The following is a 23,910-nucleotide window of genomic DNA, read 5'->3' on the forward strand; positions in this document are numbered from 1 at the left end:
CTAAAATCTAAATAAAGCTTTAATTTAAATATATATATAATATTCCCCCTTCTACATGCAAGCTATGAAATACTAAAAACATTTTAAAACATTTAAAACATGAAAGTACGCAAAACAATGTAAAAAATCATTTATGTATACATTATAAAAAGGCAATTACAATGAATTAAAAATACTAGGTTAGCATTGTCGTCTCACAGCAAGAGGTTCTCCCATTCGATTCTCAGCTGGAACGCCTTCTGTGTTGAGTCTGCATGTCCTCCCCGCGGTCGAGTGACGTTAAAGACATGTAGGTAGGCGCGAGCGTGAATGGGGTGCCTTCTTTGAAGGTTGGGCATTGGGCTGGCAACTCAGCACCGTAAAAATCCACTGCCAATCATGAGCGGACCGGAATTCCGCTGTGGTGACCCCTAACCAGGAGAAGCCGAAAGTCTTTATAGAATAGTTAAAAATAGTGTTCAAAACCAAACAAGACTGCCACCTCCTGGTTACATATATATAACAGCTTTTGTTTTAAAACTTTTCTAAGAAAATTTTAATCCACTTTAATAAACCTAATTAAAGCTTAGCAGATCTGAGTTTGAGAACAGGAACCAAGGAAACATGGTCATTAAGTCCTGGGAGCCTATTGGCTTCTAATTTCAATTGCCAAGAAAGCTTCCTGAACTCAATAGTTGTCTCCCAAGGACCTCCTCGGGGGTCCAATTTAACTTTTTCAGTAACATAAAAACCATAAACTGCCTCAGTACAAACTATACTATGCTTGTATAGGGCATTATTAATATCCTGTTTTTTAATATCATTAAGGTATTCGTATATACGTCGTTTAAATTTCCTATTTGTCTTTCCTATATAGAAAGATCCACATGCTTTACAAATAGCAATTTATACAACTCCAATAGTATCACAGTTGCAGTGTGCATTTGTTACCAACTTTGCATTCCTGTCTTTTAAATTCACACTATCTCCCTGCAAGACATATGGACCATTGTCTACACAAACCACACTTATATGTGCCTTTCTTTTGTCTACACTATTTAACCTTGTGGTTTTCTAACATTTCCTTAATGTTCCTACCCTTCCTATAAGTTAATTTCAGGGGCTCTTTAAATAATTGGTCCAAGTCTGAATAGTTACTAAATCTCCCCCAATTCTTGGAAACAACATCTTTGATAAGATAAGCATTACTACTGAAGTTCAAAACAAAATTACTACTCCAGTTGGTTTCTGTGGACCCATTCTCCATTTCCTGATTAGGTGTCTGCTCTAAAACCCCTGAAATAGGACCAAATCTACCTCACCTCTCTTTTATAATTTCACCCTCAACTTCTTTTACTAAATCTAAAGGATACTTCCTTTCCAAAACATATATTTCAATTTCTTACTCTATATCAAAGTCATCATCCAATGAAGTCATTCTGCAACTCCTAATAAATTGCCCTTTTAAAATTCCTTTCTTTTGACTAAAAGGGTGAGCACTAGTAAAAAATAAATAGGAGTTCGAGAATGTCTTTTTTCTATCCACATTGGACTTAAATATTTTCTCCTCAGGTACCTTTTCTATTAAAACATCTAGGTACTGTAATTCACTTTTGAAAATGTTTCTGATGACGTCCTGTATGTATGTGGATGAAAATGCGGTGTTTTGGAAGCGTTAAAAATAAATTGAGTTGCCTATCCTACTCCGTGAAGTTACATTTGTATACTGGATTCCTGAGTATATAGGTTCATAGGTTCATAGGTTGGTACTAGGCTATCGGCCCTAGGGCCTATACAAGCTTAGCCATAACAATTCCCTGGCTATTTCTTCTCACAGTATTTACTGCCCTGGACCCATGTCTAGCAGGGTGACTGACGTAATCCCCGGGGTGAATTTCCTATCTCCCATCCAATCATCAAGGTTCCTTTTGAAGAGGGCCAAAGAGGCACTCTGCTTGACATGTATGGGCAGTCTATTCCAGAGTCTGGGGAGTCTCTGGGTCAGGAACCTATCCCTCCAGCATGTTTTGTTCATTGTGATGACAAGGTTTAGATCCCGGGAGAGTGTGTCTCTTAGGGATTGGGATTTCTTTAAGTGTAGCATGTCTAACAGCTCTGGGTTTGACATGGCCTTGTATGTTAAGCAGAGATTGCCTCTGAGTAGACGATATGCGACAGAGTATAGGTGGAGTTTTTTTAGATGGTCAGCATAGGGCATCTGCTTTAGGCATGTGATTCTTTTAGTGAGGTATTTCTGCAGCCTTTCCAGTTGTTGCAGATGTCTTGAGAGATACATACCAAATGGGGTGTTGTATTCTATACTGGGTCTAATGAGGGATAAGTACAGCAGGACAATGACCTCCTTTTTTCTGGATGAAAAGCCCTTAGTGATGAGGTGTGCCACATAGAAGGATTTCCTGACTGTTATGGCGATGTGGTTATCGAAGGTGAGACCACTGTCCACCTGTGTCCCTAAGTCTCTTATCACACTTTCGGTGTTTAGTTTACTGCCACCTATGTGGTAATTCATGGGTACATGTTTTTTTCCCAAAGTGGATAACTATACATTTCTTGGCAATGAGCTTGAGCCCATGGTTCTGGCACCAAGCATCTGTTTCTGTAAAGCCCTTTTGTAGAATATCCACATCATTTGGGGATTCAGTAATGGCTCCCACTTTGCAGTCATCTGTGAACTTTGTTAGCCAGAGTCCCTTAGTGTTGGTCTGTACTTCAGAGAAGTAGATGCCAAACAAGAGCGGTCCCAGGACTGAACCCTGAGGTACTCCACTTGTCACTTGTCTGGAGCTGGATTTGGAGTCGGCTACTTTTACAGTCTGGGTTCTGTCAGTAAGCCAGTTGGCAACCCATAGAGTGATAGGGATTAATGCCCAGCTTAGTAAGTTTATCTATGATTCCAAAGTGGGGGATGGTGTCGAAGGCCTTGGCGAGGTGCAGATAGGGTGTTTGGACCACCTTACCCTTGTCCACGGCTCTGGAGACTGATTCGAAGAAGTCAATCAGGTTCAGAAGACAAGATCGGCCCTTCACGAACCCAAACAGCCTATTTTAACAGATGGGTGGCATCCGAGTATAGTAATGAGTAGGGAGAGGGTTTAACACATGCAAGGCAGTCACCAAGCTTAGTGTAGACTCTCCTATAACTATGAATATTATAAACAATAAATGGAAATTAATACAGCCAAACACAGTTATGTCTAACAATGTAAATAGCATTTTTAGATTTTTTAATGTATAAGGTCATGTTTTAAAATGCCTTTCAGAAGAAGGAAGAGATCATTATAAGAAACCTTTAATGACAGTTAAGAGTAAAGGAACATACAATTGAAGGGTTGTAGAGCCTGTGAATATAAGGCTTACACCCAAACGTTTAGATCCTATTATGGGAAAAAACATATGGAATAAGCAAGAGGCATAGGTGCATTACAGAATTTTTTTACAAGCTAGAAGTTTAAAATAAATATGTTGGCACCCTTTATTAATTTTAGCCACTTTACTAGGAACATTTTTGACTAGATGGTTTAATTGTGGCTAATGTTATTTAAGAGGGTATGTGTGCATTTAAAATGGTTTGACAAAGTCTGAATGTTTTTTTTTTTATAATGAAGGAGTTTGCCTTGCTGGCATGTTGTAGTTTGTGCTCCAGTGTGTAATTTAAATGTTAATAGGTCTGGATTTTAAAGTACTTTGTCATCACTGTGAATATTTTTTTTATTGGACACACAAACACAATAAATCTACTCAGCAAACAAAAATAAAACATGCTAATCCTTCATTCTGTTTTTTTTTTCTTGTAATTTGTAGGGTTGAAGGGCTAGACTCTGGATTTTCAGACATGACATCAGTCAGCAAACGAGATGTGCGTAATATGATAAAAAGCTACCTAGGCCCGAAGAAAACTAAAGGTACAAACATAAAGCACTGCAAATTACCACTTGCTTTGTACATGGTATTTCTTGATAAGAATGCTAACCTTATATGAAATCTCTTCATTTCTAATTATGGAAATTCAGTGAATCCCAGTCTAAAATATTTCACTTCATAAGTTCGTATTTGTTTACTAGGCTAACAACCACAAGGGCCTTTTTAAGCCTAACCATGCATCCCAAATCTCTCACAAGTTCTGTTACCCTTGATAAGTGTAAACAGGGGCTTGGGAAATGAAACATTTACAAGCAGGGGCCTGGGAAATGAGCCATTTACAGGTTACCTATGTCCATTAGAGACATAGGTGCCAAGCCAGGGATGAATTCCTTGTTCCCCATCCAATTGTCCAAGTTCCACCTGAATTGGGTTAGGGAGGAACTCTGCTTCACATGGATGGAGAGTCTGTACCAGCGATGGGATAGTCTCTGTGATACATACCTAACTCTCCAGCATGTCCTATTTATATTATAGGCAAGTTTTAAGTCTTTAGATCAGGTAATTCTGGTGCTGTTTCTTTTGTGGATATGCAGAAGGTCCATGAGTGTGGGGTCTGACATTGCCTTTTATACCAGGCATAGCTCTCCCCTCAACAGCCTGCAGGAGACAAAATACAGGGATAGGGCCTTGAGGTAGTCTGCATATGACATTTTACTTAAGCCATGTATTCTTTTAGTGGAGAACCTGAACCTCTGTGGGCATTCCAATTGTTGGATATGCCTGGTTAGATACATACTAAAAGGGGAATTAGAGAATTTAAAGAAATTAAAGAGAAATTAAACTCGTTGGAAGCAACATCGCTGTTTGGGACTTTGTGCTACTTTGTATACAATTGTTCGAGTTTCGTTTATTGACACCAGAAACTAAGCCAATTATTAAAGTCAGAAGTCTTTTGTTCGTATTGTGGCATCATCCTTGGAAAAGGCAAAATGCTGCTCAGTGCTAGGTTCATACCATCCTGAGGCACATATCCTAAGAGCTTCATGATGTCTCTCTTCATATAGTCTAGGGAGGTACGTCTCAAGTCATTTACTTCCACATGGACTATGAATGAGTCATACTGGTACTTGTGGTCCAATGACCTGAGTGTATGTGTAATGTGGCAGATCCTAGCCCCTGATATTCAACTGATCATGACTTTTTCCTTACTCAGCCTGGTGAGGACACCAGTGTGTCTCACAATGGACTCGCCAATGACCAGCAAGTTGGAGTATGTGGACTGCGTGAGGGATTATCTTATGTGCTTAGAAGTAAAGATATATGTGGCTGTATGTGTTGATGTGGGTGGTGTTTTGAAAGACTGCATTCAGAGCTGCTGAGGGTATTTGCCTTGTGTACTTCATCTAGGAGCTTTTTGAAGTTTAAGGTTACATTTAAGTGCCTCAGCATATGTGCGTCTATATGTCTGCTTTGAGTTGTGTGCAATAGATGCAGTGCATGCATTACTGATAACCTCATTGACATTAGGAGCATTGTCAGAGCTTTGCCACCAGTGACATTGAGTAAATACATCTGTCACATACCATATCAGTTTGAGAATTATTAACTGGTTGTCAGTAAATATGAGGCAATTTCTACATTGTCTCAAGAGTCCCATAGCCACCAAGATCGTAACAGTGATAGTGGGAAATTTCATATCCATGGCAACAGGCCCTTTTTTATTGATCAAACAGATGGAGTGAGAATATAAAGCAATGTCAGGAGTATCCGGTTTGCAACTCTGGGGACAGTGCTTGTCACTTCAAACTAGTCCTGTGTGCAACTAGGCATTGTTGAAATTTCAAATCGTGCTTTTACATCAAAAATTGTCACTCAAGGTGTCTGTGTCTATACAGGGCATTGCCAAACACTTGAGGGGAAACCAATAAGCAGACCCTTTAAATTTAAGGATGACGTATTTAGGCAGATATTTTGAAGTTAGAAACAAATCAAGCAGTACTTACTGAAAACAAAGAATTAACTTGACAAGAATGATGAAAAGAGGGGAGTCGCATGAATGGCTACTGCCTGGCTTCTACTAGTGCTGGTCTCTCCCCAGCTTCAAGTCTCACCAGAAGCAAAACATTAGCACCAATCCCAAGATGAGAAGCAGGCCGCAGCTTGTTTGATCATCCACAGTCTTGTCTCAGATGATGCAAGGGCCTGTTCTCTTGATGTAGACCTTTTCCTGGTAAATGCCTTGAATAGCAACCAGACCAATCAGGAACATCAAGCACCAGACACTCACTACCCAACCAGAGACAGTCAGAAATAAATGCACTCAGCTTCTTCTCTCTCCAGGGGCAAAACATTAGCACCAATCTCAAGATGAGAAGCAGACCACAGCCTGTTTTGTGATCCACTGTCTTGACTCAGATGATGCAACAGTATGTTCCCTTGTTGTACACTTTTTCAGGTAGATGTCTTGAACAGCAACCAAACAAATCAGGAATATCAAGCACAGAAACTCACTGCCCAAACAGAAACAGTCAGGAATAAATGAATTCTGCTTCTTCTCTCACCTGGAGCAAAATATAAGCACAAATTCCAAGATGTCACCTATGAAGCACTTATTAGGCTTTCTAGTGATCAGCATTCTCCCGGAAATAATGTTCAGTTACTCTTTCTCTCACCAGGAGAAAACAGAAGCACTAATCCCAAGATGACTACTGAGAGACAGAATGTGGGCTGTCCAATAATTGGTGGTCTTGCAATAGATGTTGAAGATTTTAAACGTTAGATGGAAAAAATGGGTTAATATCCTAAGCACTGCAGTGTGCACTAAGCAGTTAGATATGAAAGAGGGGGTAACTTAGCTTTATCTGTCTAAGTTGAGAGACACTAATTTTAAAAGACCTCACAAGAGACACAGCTTTGGTCTCTTTCCTAGTTTTAATACACAGTTAAAAGCAGAATACAAGTAAAACACAGTGTAAAAGAAAACAAATCACTATATAAAGTAAACTGTTTCAGGTCTTAACTCTAATGCATGAAGCTTACGCCAGCCTTGCATTTCTTGCAAAAAATACATTCATACTCAAATAATTATTTTAGTATTTAGCTTATTTGTCTCACACTGCTCTAGCTGTTCTGAAACACTACACAATAGCAAACCTACTTTTACCTATCTGATGTAAAAAAAAACACTCAAACAATAGTGTACTCACTAGGAAATCCCTGTTAATAATGGATATTGTAAATAATTTATTTTAAGAAAGAGTTGTATATGGTTAGAAGAGGGTATACTTTTTCAGATTATAACCCATTATTTCTATACACTTACAAATTGATTTGTTATACGGTATGTAAGACCAAAGAAAATGCAAATATGTATTTTTATTTATAACCATACTTACTGTCAGAGGTAGAAAGACACCGGCTAAATATTAATGCTTTTGGTTCATTGTAACTGTGTTGGTTCTCTCACAGATCTAGGGCTAACATCAATTCTTGATGAGGTAGACATCTACAGTAGTACTTCCTCATTTTAAGGAAGGTTCTGGTATTTTTAAGTCAAAACTACTAGTTAACCTTAGTTGGTTCTCCATTACCCAACAGTACAATTCTTTGTGGCAATTGTACCATTTGCTAGTATACAGGAAAGTACTTTTTTCTGCTTTATTCTTATGAAATCTTCTTCATTTTCTCCTTTTGGCTTTTCCTGTTATGGGTCGCCACAGTGTAACAACGGTCCAAAGAACAACTGGCAGTGGAGTTTCACTGTGTTGAGTTGTCAACCCAGCACCCAACCTTCCAAGGAAGGCACACACATGCACACACTCAGACCTAGGGCCAGTTGTTTTATTCTTATGAAATAATGTATGCTTAAATCAAATGGCTGCTCACAAATATAAAAAATGGCTAATACATATGGTTGTATGTAATTACAGAGACCATTATATGGTTAAAAACTCCAAGAGGTTTTTAAGACATGATCTAATGGACACATTAATACATCAAAAATCTGAGAACTAGTAATACTTTTTCCAAAAAAAACAAAGCAGCCCTTATTTTTTCTGGTGTAGATTATTTATCCAAAATCTCTGTCAACCTTTTTCTATTTCAGTCATCATCATGATGATGATCATCAACCCCCTTTTTTCCATTTTCTACATGGGGTTAGGGTGTGTATCAACTGACATCATTTGTCTTGATTCAGTGTAACACTCCTCTCTTTTTTGACAGTCATGCCTGCATGCGTGTTTTAGGTCATCCCTCACACAATCCATCCATCTCTTTGCTGGATGTCCCCATTTCCTCTTGCTTTCTTCCTGTCTGTCCCAAATCTTCTTTACCAGATTGTCTTCCACTTTTCAACACATGTCCTCTGAATACTTAAAAAGTGCAGCTGATACACTAGCCTACCCAATTTCAATTCTGATCAACTGTTCCATAACAGAAGGCTATGTTTCCTCAATATGGAAAACATCCCACATCATTCCCCTCCACAAAGGCACCCCCGCCACCGACCTCTCCAATTACCACCCCACTGCTATCCTCTCCCCTCTCTCCAAGATACTTGAAAAATGTATCAACACCCAGGTCTCCAACTACCTCCTAGATAATAATCTACTCTCCAAATCCCAACATGGTTTCAGGCCATATCACAGCACTACCTCTGCTCTGCTCTCTTTCACCAACTCTATACTTCATCACTAAAACAATGGCCTCTTCTCCACTTCCGTATTTCTAGATCTTCCAAAGGCCTTTGACATGATATCTCATGAGCTACTACTCTCTACTCTCCCCAACCTCTCCTTCTCACAATCAGCCTGCAACTAGTTCCACAGCTATCTACACGGACACCAGCAGTCAGTAATCTGGGAAGATAACCTATCACCTCACCTCCCAATCACTCTCATAGTTCCCCAGTGGTCTATCCTTGGCCCTCTGCTATTCTCACTTTTCACTAACAACCTACATACTGCCACCACACAAGCATCTCTTATACAGTATGTGGATTACTCTACTCTCATTTGCTCTGCCCCCACTCTACCAGAACTACAACAAATCACACAGCAATCATTCTCTTCTGTAGAAAGCTGGCTATCCAATGCTCAGCTCCTACTCAACCCAAGTAAGACAAAACTTCTCCTGTTCCAACCTTCCAAAGCCACCCAAAACACCCCCCACTTCAACATTCTCACCAAAGACAATACCATTATCTCTCCATCAGAACACACAAAATTACTCGGTGTGGAAATAGACAACAAATTTAGATTTGATACCCACATATCTCTCACAATAAAAAAAGTTCACAAGAAACTTGATGCATTATATCGAAGCTGCCAGTTCCTAACCAAGGCGGCTAGATTCTCCATAGCCAATTCCCAGGTAATCTCCACCCTACTCTATGCATCCCCCATACTTACCGACCTTAGACAGACAGATCTACATAAGCTGGATGCTTGTTACAACAAAATTACTAAATTTGCCACTGGAACCTCCTACTGCAGCCATCATTGTATCTCCCTTAAAAAACTAAACTGGCCAGAACTCCCACAACTCCTTCACTTTAATCAACTCACCCTCACTCATAAACTTATTAACCACCCCCATAACATCTCTTCCCTTCAAACCCTTCTCCAACCCTATCACTCCACTAGGCCCCTAAGATCAAGCAACAAAAATCAACTCACTGTTATCAAACCCAAAAACTCAGCACGAGAAGCCATATTTTCATGTACCATATCTAAACTTTGGAACAATCTTCCACCCTCTATAACTACTCTACCTTCCAGCAGCCTTTTCAAGACTGTGCTCAAATTCCACTTAAATTTACACTGGCTTTGTCCTTGTTCTAATCTAGACTAACACCCCCACCCTTACCACCCCCCCACCTAGACTCTTAACCCAACTTTACTACCACCACTACTAACCACAGTCTGAATTGGCTAGTAGTCTTTACATACTTTAAAATCTTGGCTGACAACTTTGTAACTAATATTATAAACAACAAGAAATTATCTTAACTTGCAACATTTACTGTATATACTGTTGATAATCAATATATTGTTACTGTATTAAAGCCAACAACCTGTAATGTTGTTTACTATTGCTGCTACATTGTATGTCTGTTTATCAGGTACATGATGTGAAGCTTTTCTCCTCGGGCATCGGCTGAAAAAGGACCTGTGTCCAGTTGAATTTCCCAGTAAACAAATGTACATAAATAAATAAATGTGCCTGAACCATCTTAATCTGTTCTCTTTTATCTTTTCTGCAATTGGAGCTACTTTAACTTCTGCACTTATGTCCTCATTTCTTTGTCCCTCCCACAGTGTGCATCTGTCTCAGGCACTTTGTCTCCATCACCTCTAGCTTCCCCAACTGCTCTGGCTTCACTGCCCAGATTTCCATACAACCAGGAAAAGCCAAAAGACACAAACAAACAGAAGTACCGGTCACACCACTGTCTTGTAAACTTTACTTTTCAGCTTCTTTGGCATTCTTCTTTCATGCACTACACCTGACACTCTGTGTCAGTTGGCTGCAACCCCTCTGATTCTAGCTTTGGCCTCCTCATTCAGACTTCCCTTTTCCTCAGCCTACCCTCCCAGATACTTGAAGCTGTTATCCTGTTACACTATTTCCCCTTCTATCTCATTTCTCAGCTTCTTCCAATTTCCCAGTTTGCTGACATTACAGCTGTCTTATCTGTATTCATCCCATGTGCTTCAGTTTTGAATTCTATTCCACTATCCTTTGCTGAAGTTGATTCTCCCTGTAATACCACATTGTCTGCATACACAAACTATCTATGTTGATCTGCTCCCCCCAACAACCTGTTTGCTACTGTAGTCCAGCACTGCTACAAGCAGAAGTGCTTTCAGAGCTGAACCCTGATGTACACCCACTCTAACTTGGATCCCCAATGTGAGTCCAAACCCTGTTCATACTTCAGTCATTGGGTCCTTGTCTATAGCCTGCACTAGTTCAACTAGTGTTTCTGGGACTTCAGACCACTGCAGGACTGCCAAAATCAGCTTTCATGGGACCTTGTCATATGCTTTCTCCAAGTCTAGGAATGCCCAATTGGACTCCTTCCTCATCTCTAGCTTCTTCTCAACTATTTGTCTCACTATAAAGACCAGGTCATTTGTGCTGTATCCTGATCTGAATCCAAACTGCTTATCTCCAATCTTACTTTCTACTACTCTGCAATTCATCTATCAAGCACCCTCTCCAGAAATTTAATGGAATGTGACTAAATGAAAGGCTGACACTCATATTTGCTGTCTGCTATTCCATCCTAAGTATATTTTGTTTTAATGGTTATATGCATACCTGTCTGTGTGTGTGTGTGTGTGTGTGTGTGTGTGTGTGTGTGTGTGTGTGTGTGTGTGTGTATGTGCACGTGTGTGTATGTGTGTGTATACATATATATACACACACACACATATCCCGTTTGCGCTTTTCCTGCCTTTCCTGTAACTAGTCTAGTCCAGATACAGATTTGCTGTATCCAGGATTGTATGTAAAAGCTTATGAGCCTCCCAAGCCTTTCTGTGTTGGAGGGAAGTCTTCTAGCTTATCAGTGGGAGTGGTAAGCACTAGGTAGCCTATCTACCACAAGAGAAGTGGTTTCTGGTGCAGAAATTGTAGTTTATTGGCCGTTTGGGCAGTTTTTTCCCTCTCTTTCAACTTTCTGGTTTAAAAGCCTGTGTTTGCACTTGTTTCCCTCCTTTCTGAGTGGTGCCAACTTTCTGGTTTAAAAGCCCACGTTTGCACTTGTTTCCAGCCTTTCTGAGCAGTGCCAATGTCTGCCCTTCAATTTTCCCTTAGATCTGCTAGTTCTCTCCTCTCCTGCACTTTTACTAGCTTATTAGTCCAGCACTTTACCAGACTTCTTGTAGCAATTATTGTAGAACACAAAAGTGCTACCAGCACTAAACATTCTACAAGGAAACAGCTCTAGTACTTATTATTAATGCCCCCCCCCCGGCATGTCTAAATGTCAGTTCCCTGTGCTTTCTCCTATTAACCTGGTGAACTTGGGCATCCTAAAGCAATGTAGCAACTGCCTCATGTACACCGACAACCTCTCCTCTTACCTCCCAACACTCAGACTTGCAAGAGATGCACTTATATATACAAATTGGAAGCCAAACACTCTCCAGCCAAGACCGGAATAGCTGGTCAAGAGGAGGAGGTCAACATTTGCACCACATGGAGCATATAGCCCTCCAGAACAAACACCAGCACTGCCTTCACATAAAAACACAAACCACACAGCCACCTTTGCGGCGGCTCTCAGCAAAAATCTACCCAAACAGCAGAGACCTCCAAGGCAGAGACGCACTAGACCACCACAACACACGACACTAATCACGAGACACATAACTCTCCTAAACAGTGTGCCACTCAACCAAAGCCCCTAAGGTAAAACAGCATGCCCAACACACTAGTCATAGGTGACTCGATAGTGAGGCGCACTGATGTCCCACTCACTAGGTTGAATAAGGAAAAGTAACAGTCAACTGCCTGTCAGGTGCCAGCATCCACCACATAATGCACACACTCAGGTCCCTCAACAACAGGTACAAATATGACTCTGTCATTGTACATGTGGGTGTGAATGACCTGAAACATACCTCCCTGGACTACATGAAAAGAGACATGGAGGAGCTCTCGGATTATATAGCCCAGGTGGGTATGACCCTAGCCCTGAGCAGCATCCTACCATCACCCAGAATGATACCACAGTACAAGCAGAAAATTATTGATTTCAGCAATTGGCTAAGTGTCTGGTGTCATTCTAAGGGGATCCAGTATCTGTCTGCCTGGGATGACATGATTGACAGACCTTGATGTTTTGCCAGAGATGGCCTGCATCTGTCACCCCTGGGGCTTCCAGATACTGGCCAATGCTTTTGCCATGCCTATAGTGCCTTTTTTAGGCGGTGTTCCAAAGACCAAATTACCGCTGTAACAGCTACAAATAAATGCAATCTGAGGGTCATGCTGCTCAACGCTAGAAGTCTAAATCTCAAAATGCACTCTCCGAAAATGGAGAACATCGACATTTGTGCTGCAACAGAGACCTGGTTTAAGGCAGCAGAAAGCACCCACCCCTGTACTACCAGGCTATAACTCATTCCACACCTTTCAGGCCCAAGACCTGGACCAAAGCTCCAAAGGCGGGGGTGTTTCCATATTCATAAAGGATGCGCACACCTCCAGATTGGTAGCCCAACATAATGCATCAGACATACTTCAGGTGCAGCTAACATTGGGTAAGACAGCGATTCAGGTCGTAGCCTGCTATAGGTCCCCAACCATGTCTCAAGACTCACACTGCACGTTCCTAAGCACTCTGGAGAATATTAGGGTCCAACCTAACACTCATACTGGGTGACATCAATTACCCCTCCATTAACTGGGAAAACTACTCATATACCAGTACACTTGCCCAACGTTTCCTGGAATTCATTAATTCCAATGCCCTGGACCAGCTCGTTCTTAACCCCACTAGAGGTAGCAACATCCTTGACCTGGTCATTACTAACATGGGCAACCGTTGCTCTACACCAATAGTCAAGTCCTCCCTGGTTATATTAGGCCACAAACTAATCACCTTGGAAATCCACATCCCTCCCACCCCACCCCACCCCCGCAAAGGTAACCACAATGAAAAACTTCTCCAAAGCTAACTTTGGGCTCCTAAAAACAGAGATGGCTAGCTTCACAGCACCCATCCAAATGGAGAATAGTTGCATGACTGCCAAATCATATACCAATGCACTGTACAAACACGTACACAAATGCATAGATCTTGCCATACCCAATAGAACCGAGACTCTCTCCTCCAAACAAACGAAGCCAATTTTGGTGGTTCCCCTGCCTTAAACAAACTCTACAACAGAAGGAAACTGATGCAGAATAAGGTGAAGTCCCAAGACTGGGAAAACTCCCTTATCAGCCTCAACAAAAAGTTGAGGTTCCCCCATCAAATCCTCTAAAGTTAGCTATGAAAACGGAATTGCAGCAGATAGTAAAGACAACCACAAGGCCTTCTATAGTTATGTAAAGAATCTCCATGGCAATACCCAGATTTGCTCTGAGCTACTGCACAATGGTACCTATAATACCAAGCCAACAGAGATTGCCAATATACTGGCCAACAGATTCAGAGCCAACTTTACCCCCCCCCCAAAGGACCAATCACAATGCCAGTAGATTGCCAGACACCCAGTATTCCTGTTGCACAAGTTAAAACAGCACTGTCCAAGGCCAAGAATACAGCTTCTATGGGACCTGACAATATCCCTGGCTGTGTTCTACATGAACTACAGAATGAACTGGCACCTCACTTCTGTGCCCTGTTCAATCACAGCATCACCTTAGGCTTTGTCCCTACTGAATAGCACACTGCTACAGTCATCCCTGGGAACTATCACCCCATTAGCCTGACGAGTCTGATGTGCAAAGCTATGGAATGCATCTTCATTGCCCTAATAAACAAGTATATAGGGAATCTCCAAACTCTGGATCCCACAAAGTTTGGTTTTGTGAAGGTAGATCATGCCTGCTCAACTTGGTTGACTTCTTTGAGTCAGTCACCAGAGCTCTGGATGAAGGCAAGGTAGTTCATACAGCCGACCTTGATCTGGCCAAGGCCTTTGATACCATTCCCCACTCAGGAATCAAAGAAAAACTCACTAAGCTAGGCATCAACCCCAGACCCTGTGCTGCTTTGCCCCCCACACCCCCCTAACTATATATACTAACATCAGGATCACACTACAGTGGGGAAAAGGACATATACCTTTGACTTGCCTTAGAGTACTATTTGTCAGGGAAATGAGTTTTAGGTGATTTGGTCTTAGTGAAATGGGTGTCAGTGAAATAGTCTTTCAGTGAAATGATACAACTTTGTATATATATATATATATATATATATATATATATATACAGTATATATATATATATATATATATATATATATATATATATATATATATATAGGTTCACTATCAATATCTCGAAGTTGAAATAAAAATGGTACTAATATCCAAAGTCCTTTACCAACTCTACAACTACCAGAATGGCCCTATTGTCGAAAAACAGCTGTTAATGCTGAAAATGTCAACAACGACATTTTACGGCATTAACAACAGTGCCACCCTTGCCATAACATCCTAATTCCTACACCTAACATCCCATTTATGCAGGGGGGCAAGCCCCCCTGCACCTCCCTGTGAGGTGCTGCACCTCCCATACCCCCCAACTTAATATTACAACTCTGAGATCGCACTACAGTGAGGAAAGGAATGTATTTCCCTAACCGCACTGTACTGTGATCCTTTTACATGAGCAAATGTTATATATGCGAATGCACAGTCCATTCGCAAATATGACATTCGCTCATGTAACCTGCACGCATATGAAGTATTCGAATATCTGTTGTTCGAATACTTCATAGCCATGCAATTGCACAGCGACATTACAATAGTAAACCATATATATATATATATATATATATATATATATATATATATATATATATATATATATATATATATATATATATATATATATATATATATACACATATATATATATATATATATATATATATATATATATATACCCACACACATGCCAACAAAGCCAAACATTCTCTGTTGAGCACCGACCAAGCAGGCAGGTCTAGCACTGCTCACCTGCCAAACAATAGTATCAGTGTATGGTACATGACATCCTACTCACCTCTACCAACAGTTATTTACCTCAGCATCACATTAACCATCTTCCTCTCACTCTCAAAGTATAAATCATAACTTCCCCAGGGTAGCATTGGATAGCACTCATTCACTTTCTCCTTAGGTCAGGAAAGAAATGGGGTGGACCTCTAATCTACAGAGGTCTGTATCCTCAAATGTACTACACAAGTAATAAAACAAGCTGGATGGGAGGGCATCAAAAGACCTAACATTCCCTCCTCCTCCTCCTCCTCCCTTCCTTAAATACTCTAGTCCCCCTTCCTACTAACTACTGTAAAATGGCAACTTCCTGACCAGCTACGGAACACAAGGTAACTACTCTCTTAGTCAACCCTGCTTCTTTATCCTAACCTACCTCACTCAAACATCTTACAAACACAAAAATCTCCATAACCCTCTCCTGCATTACCCTGGGCAGCATACCTCTCAACCTCTTAGAACAAAAAATCTAGACAAAGTCATATATAATAGGGGACAAAGGCCCAAAAAATAGTGACACTTTTTAAATATTGTTCTTACAAACTTAGAAAGTTGATAGACTAACAGATTTTGCATTGGCATGAATTTTCTAAAGTGACTGAAGTCTGAAACTCAAATGTCTGCCAATATTTTCTAACTTCAACCGTCAATGATTTACCAAAGATTTGCCAGAAAACCACAAGTTTGTGAGAAGCAGACCAAAAATATGAGGCAAAATCTAGACTGTGAAAATCTGTACAGTTGAGAGGTATACAGACAGACATTCAAGGGCAAAAAATGTCTTCTGGGGCAAATACTTTGTCCATGAACTCGTCCTTAACATAAAAACCACATCAAAATTGGAGTGCATCTAAATTTATTAAATAACTTGCATATTGCATAATGCATGGAATTCAACACATTAACTATATACATGCCATGAATGCCAAACATTCTCCTTTGAACAACTATCAGGCAGACACACCCAGTGCTGCTCATCTGCCAATCATATTAATGTAAGGCTCGTAACATTCTGCTCACCTCTACCAACAATTAATGACCCCAGCAGCAGCATAGTCACCTTCTGCTCAAAACCATAAATCATAAGTTCATTAGGGCAGCATTAGATACTGCACATTCCCTTTCTCCTTAAGCCAGGAAGGAAATTGGTGGCAGAGGGGGATGAGGCCTGGATCACCAAACACCACTAGACTGCTTAAATTTCAGCCTGTTCCTGCCACTAGGCAAACAGTACCATAAATACTTTAATATAAGGGTATTAAAAAACATTAAAAAGCTTCAACCCAACCTCACATAAATGTACCCCATTACTTCATTACCACACCTGGTACCTGTTACAAAAATCCCAATGCTCAAAATCCATGCTGCTTAATGAAGCCACTACCCTAACAATCTTGTGGTTACTAAAATGCCTGGCCTCCTCAACCACCAGCACTTTAACTGCACCTCTCCATTCCAACCTAGGAATGATAGCAGACCAAATAATAACACCCTTAGGAAACCTTTGTAGTGACAAGTAAAGGTACAGTCCAAGACAATACTTTTGTTGTAGCAATAACTCCTAAATTATTCTTCTTTAAATCCACATGAACACATCTAGACCTGAACCTGTAAACCATACTGTATTAGATATAGACAACAACTGACAACTGACACCACTGCAAGCTTTTAATACCAAGCCAAGATACCTCCTTTGCATTAATGTTACGACTTACCAGCAGACAAGCAGGTCTAACAGCAGGTCTCATTGTTACCCAGTGTATGTAAGAGTGCACTACTATGATCACCTGTCACCTTCCTGCAAAAAAAATAAATAAATAATAAAGTTGAAATCAATATCAACATAAAAAATCATCTTAAATTAGCACCAGATGAACAAGAAACCCACCTGCCCAGCATCTTAATTACATAATTTGACCTTCCTTCATAAGCTAAGTCAAGTGTCCAGCCCATTCTAAAATAGTGGGATGAGTAACACTCATCGCCAGTTTCTATACACCTCAAGTAGTCTTTCTTTAAAATCACATCAACCTGTCTATCTTCCACTGGCATTCCCATCAAAAACTTAAAAAGTAACAATTGCTTTTCCTTTCCTGTAAGTGCCTGCAATGTTAGCCCCCATTACATCATACTGGGCACAAAACCTATCCTGTTTCCTATGTAAAATCACTTGCTGTCCTTTGTCTACCAGATAAGTCTTAGAACACCTCAGCCAAATTAAAACAGCATCCCGTTTAATGTGCACATATGCCCAGTTCAGCCCACCTAGTAACTTACTAACCTGAAATGTTCTCTCATAAAGAAATGCTGGCAGAATTGTTCACAAAATAAAAGATTCCTTCATAGAAGAATCCAGATCAAACCTTTCAACAACATGGAAGCTATTTATCCTGTGTTAAGTACCTCAGTCTTTCCCATTCTTTCAACAAACTTAAAATTAGTCAGTGCTTCAGCCAGACAACACAACCTTAGAATTTTGTAGTTACACTCAAAGCAGCTAAATGCAGTCTAATTGTCCTTACTGCTCCATCAAACTGCCATCTGTAAACAACATACCTAGCCAATAAGCTCATTGACCACTGCCTATCCCTCAAAGGCAGCCCAGCCACAAAAACAGCAAATGCTATCAATGCAGAACTGTAGGCTTTCCTGATAGAGGTTGCCCAGGCATGCTACAACAACCACCCTGCTACAGCTTTCAGGTTTTCCATGCCATTGCTGGGATTTCTGCCAAATGTACCGCCATTTCTGGAATGGTAGCCTGGAATCTGCAAAACTGAATTTGAGATAAGCTCTCAGCCAATACATTTAGCTTACTGGGTGGGTATCTAGCAATTAAGGATAAATTCATCTTAAGACTATGCAATACTATCTTCTATAGTAATACTTGCAGCATAGTTGACCTAGTGGCCTTCTTGGCCAAAAGCTGCACTACCATTTCACTCTCAGAATGGAAGACCTCTTCCTGTTCCTCAGATCCTTCTGCCATATCACTGCTGCGACACAAATTGGCAAGAGCACTAGCAAGGTGATGTATTTCCTCAATTTAGCTGCACAAGAAACAGCAAACCATTTTCCTTTAAAATATGCTTATATGCCTAGACCAACAGTCACATGAATGTACAACTGCAAATAGCCTGATGAGACCCTGTCTTCCTGCCACAAGGCAACCCCATCATACTGATCCAAAAAATACCTGATCTGCAAATTTTGCTTTTACCATGCTAGTGACTCTTATTCAATTGTGCGTTTCCTTCTAGCCTGTCAGCATGTTTGCTAATGACCTCATATATGTCCTACCTGGTCCTATACCTCAACAAACAAACTTTATCAAGCCAAAAAGTTCCATTATTTCCTTCACCCTGACCTTACTAGCACCTAACCATGACTCAAAACTCCCTTCCAGCTTACCCAGCCTGGCCTGTGGTATCCAAAAAAAAAATCCTGACTCCGCATCGACCAATAAACCCAAGAAGGTAAGTGCTTTTGCTGGTCTAGCCTGCTTATCCACAGTGAAAAGTACCCCTAACCCATTACACAAAGCTAAAACAAACTTATTTTCTTTCACCTACCAAGAGAAAATCATCAAGGTAATGGAGTGCTCCCTGCTCTCTGTTTGCTATTGCCCACTTCCCACATCTACTGGAGTGCCAGGCTAAATTTCTCAAAAGTAGCACAGACTACTGCACAACCCATGTGTTTGGCTTTGTCAGAATAAAATTTCCTCACTCAAAAACATTCCTAGTTTGGGACAATTTTGCTCCCTCACTAGGAGCAATCAAAAAACTAACTCAAAGTCACCACCCAAGGATCCATGAAGGCGTGAATAGCTACTAGTCTGATATCCAGTGAGTCATAGTGGACTCTCACCACCTTCTTATCAATATAATGATTCAGTGAATCCCTTTCTGGGAAAAACAGTTGGAGAATCATATGAAACTTTCCTGGTATCTTTTTGGAACCAACTCTGAAGATGTAATCTGGAATGAGGGAAAAGGGGGTTCTGCCACTTGAACATTGTTATCCAACTATGACTGCATTAATGCTTTGCAAGTACTCACCAGCTGTAAATTCTTGAGTATTTTTAGCAATGCTCAACCCCTGAATGAATGGAAAACCATTCATAAAAACCTGTCAGCAGTTCAGTAGCCACTACCCTTCCCAGATGACTCATTAACAATGTCTGGAGCACCTCAATATTAATATGAGAATGAGTTTGCAATTCCCCCATCCTCCCAAAAAGGCCACGTCTCTTTGGAGAGTCAAAACTGCCCCTACCTCTCATACCTGTAGCACATCTCTGCAGCCCACCTGTCCACTTTCCTTATGTCAATATTGAGTACCCATCCAACACATCAGACAAACATGGAAAAACCCATTCGTAGGCCAAGACCACCAACATGAACTGGTCTTGGGTAGTACATCTTCCTGCTTTACCTAAGTGGAAAACCAGATTATCCCCGTCACAAACCACACATGCACATGCCAACATTCCCACATTAATGCCTTATCAACTATCTTCAGTTTATAAAACCTCTGGTCATACCAGAGCCAAGTGTACCCCCCCACGCCCCCAAATGCTGTGCTTACCATATTGTCACAAGTATGCCAATAGAAGAAGGGCTTGTTTGAGGTCCTTTTCCAATATGATCACCACCAAGTAGAAAAAAAAAACAGGACCCAATTGTCCCAGATCCTGGTCCTGAATAGGGGGGTATCTTTTTCCCAAGCAGCTAATGCCACCATAAAATCCTTCTACCCCCTAGAGTTTCAGTCTTAACAATTCTCTGCATTCCTTAGACATCAACAGTTCACACACCTCTGCATATTGTCACTGCCAAAGCTTTCATTACTGCCAGTATGAGACACATCATATACATACCCCAAACCCTGAATAGCAAGTCTTGGTCCCACAGTGTAACAACATCAGCATCACTTCAGCACCAGCTCTCCTGCATCTTTTTGATTGGATTGCAAAGCATATTGGAGTAACTTATTCTCTACCCCATCTCCCCTTTGCCCCTCAAGGTCTTGCTCCCTTTCTGGATGATTGTTCTTTTCTGGCTTGTGCCAAACTCTCACACCTTGACAACTCCAGCAGCCTTATACTGCCTTATACATCCCGATCCTGAAATAAACTAGACAAACTTACAGTTTCAAGCATGAGTTCCCATCCCCCATCAAAGCCTAAAGAATCTGCCTTAACATTACTTGCAGTGGCCTCTTTCAACAACCTTTGGACTGATTTAGTTGCTTGGATCCTTCACCCTTTACCTGAATAGATGCTTTTTAGAAGAGTTCTGCTGCTTAACCTGTGATGACATCATATTTCTTCTTCAGCTCTTCAGCCTCAGCCATGCTGTAAAATGAAAAGAAAACATTAATAATATGCTGATGCTTCTGGCTCCCCCATCCTAACTTACCTTCCTAACATGTCCTCCCCACTCAAACTTTCTCCTAAGTTCCCTATCTCCACTTTCCCATGTCTTATACTTACCTTCCGCCTTTCATGTCACCTCCTCTGCAACCCCTAATAACCTCTCCTCACATCAGGACTAAAAGGACTCTCAGGTCAGTGCACAACCATGCAACTTTTGCAAAATGAGGGTAGCATAAGATCTTGTGAGAGGAACTGGAGTATGTAGCCCTAGCAACCAGTAAAGTGGAAATCCTTTGCCATTACCTGCATATGTGTGCCGTGCTGTTTTGCTCTGTGCTGTGTACCATTCATCTTACTTCCTTATCCCCCCACAGGCTTCCTACTTAGCTAGTTTCTCAGCTTAAGCCACTGTAGCTCCTGACTATTATCCTCCTCTTACCTCAGAGAAATTATCTCCCGTCTATCCAATGCATATATAATGCACCCCAAATAAACTAACATTCTCCTACTAATTCTTTCATTAACGATCCTAACTGGTGCCTTTTACCAAAAACGTACTTACTTTGTCTAACCACTGACACCTCAGTATCTGAACCTCTATTGGTCACTGGGGCTCTGATTGTATGATTTACATATCTTCACAAACCTTGTACCATAAGACCTAATGTTCTATCCTCCCTTTCTTAAACACTCTAGCACCCCCTCCTACTAATTGCATACCTCCTAACTGATGACAATTTCCTGCCCTGCCTAGCAAAACAAAGGAGCTCTGCTGTTAGCCCCCCCCCACCCCTTCTTAACCTACCTCACTCATAATCTTATAACCACCAAAGTCTTCCTAACCTGCACCTAGACTACTTCAGGCAGGAATTCATAGACAAAAATGCTGCCCAGGGCAAACACTCTTTTATTTGTCACTGATTCTGCCCTTTCTCACTTCTTTCCCACTATTGTTGTATCAAGATATCTTGCATTACACAACTAGGGCCTGACTGCAATACATTATTTCAGAGGGGAATCATTATTTTCGTAAGCTTACTGCTCACCATGCATTGGCAGGAAGATTGAATCTGTCTAAGCTAGTGTTAACAAGGTCTTCGTTCTATTAAATAAAGAACTTTGGCAAACATGGAAGTAGCAGTATGCTGGTGTTTGACTAGTAGATCCTTGTTATGAAGAGGTGCCTGTACACTGCTCTACTCCCAACACCATGGGAACAAAAGATGGTTCTTCTTGCATCAGGGTTCTGTCATCTATCAGTCAGAATGCCTTTAAGAAACTGATGCAGTAAAAGAGGTGGAATGAACATAAAAAATGATTATCTAATTAATTTATGTGTAATTTGAGAGAATGATCATCTGGAAAGAACATTTTATTTAGTTTTTCCTTTCTTCTGTTCAATGCATTGGTTCCTAGAGGAGTATAGTTGTCAGAAAAGCAGTGGTTTCCTGTGTATCCTGTAAGAGTATACTCATCAGCATTTTCAGAGTAATTTTTGAACTCCACGTGCAGATAAATACCTAAAACTAAGGCAGCAAGTTAGTTTCTACAAGTCTATTTCTAAATAAAAATGCTCAAGATGTTTAAATCAGTCCTATACACCAAAAAGTCACAAATAGAAAGTAAAAAGGTGAGGACCAAACTGTCGAAAATGTATTAAATACAACACAACAAAGATAAAAAAGCAAAGCTTTTGAGTATAAATAACTCTTTCTCAATGCTAAAATCAGTGCTTCTACAAGTTGCCATGATTTGCTACACAATTTGCAAAAAAGATATGAAAATATTTATTATACAACGACGCCCCATTAATATTCAAAAACGTGCACGCTGATTGGTCAGCATGTAATTGCAAATCAGTTATAGTAATGGAAAAAAGGTCCGGTCGCCCGGAATTTTTCCATTACTATAACTTTCTTTAAGCAACAAAGAACGCAAGATCTCCTTTGCTTCATACTGTCTTGCTATGTTAAACGAGTTTAACATAACGAGACAGCTTTAAAAAAAGCAACAGAGATTCTCCGTTGCTTTTTTTAAAGCTGTCTTGCTATGTTAAATCCATTTAACATAGCGAAGCAGTTTGTAAAAAGCAACGGAGATCTTGCTTTCTCCGTTGCTTTTTTCAAAACTGTCTCGCTATGTTAAATGGGTTTCACATAGTGAGACAGCTTTAAAAAAGCAACGGAGATTCTCCATTGCTTTTTTAAAGCTGTCTTGCTATGTTAAACCCATTTAACATAGCGAAACAGTTTGTAAAAAGCAACGGAGATCTTGCTTTCTCCGTTGTTTTTGCCCACAGCTCTGATGTACTGCGTAGGCATATGCATGCGCAGTACATCAGAACTACCGCAGAATACCAGACAGCTGCGGAAGGGCAGCAAGGAGGCATTATACAATGCCATTATTTAAGAAATTAATTATTTTTTTTCTTAAATAATGTCATTGTATAATAGCAATAACCCACTTCTGGGTGTGGGTAATGCTGGATTTACTCACGGTTGGCTTTGTTTGGCCACTTAGGCTTCACCCTCGTGACCAAACCACACCAACCGTGGGTAAATCCAGCATTACCCACACCCAGGCATGGGTTATTGCTATAATATTCTCCATGTTTACATTAATAATGCACATTTGCAGTGTAATGCTGTCATGTTGGGTATGGTGTACAAAATCAGTGCGTGTTAGTAAAAAGAGAAATTGCAACATAATTAATGTGAAGATCGTCTGAGATACACTTGCAATTTTGGTAAAGTAATAGTTATGAAGTTCATAACATTTTCATAACTGCATTAATTTCATCAAAGCTGTGTGACCTACATGTGAACAAATGGTACTATTTTAGATAAAACATTATGGCACATATTGTCAACACCGATGCTTGCCATCAAAATTGCACAGTTTTGTAGATTAATATTCTTTTTTAAA

At 40.4% G+C, this 23,910-nt stretch overlaps 1 protein-coding gene across 1 annotated transcript in view; it reads left to right on the top strand.

The window, feature by feature from the left end:
• The window catches only part of LOC122816739, a 1,006,513-nt gene that overhangs the window by 843,031 nt on the left and 139,572 nt on the right, over positions 1–23,910 (top strand). Inside the window, exon 45 of the mRNA XM_044089733.1 lies at positions 3,802–3,902. Coding sequence (XP_043945668.1) covers positions 3,802–3,902 — 101 coding nt within the window. The remainder of the gene's footprint in view (positions 1–3,801; positions 3,903–23,910) is intronic.

The sequence above is a fragment of the Protopterus annectens genome, chromosome 12.part0 (assembly GCF_019279795.1).
Source record: "Protopterus annectens isolate FY-2018-M chromosome 12.part0, PAN1.0, whole genome shotgun sequence".
Lineage (NCBI taxonomy): Eukaryota > Metazoa > Chordata > Ceratodontiformes > Protopteridae > Protopterus > Protopterus annectens.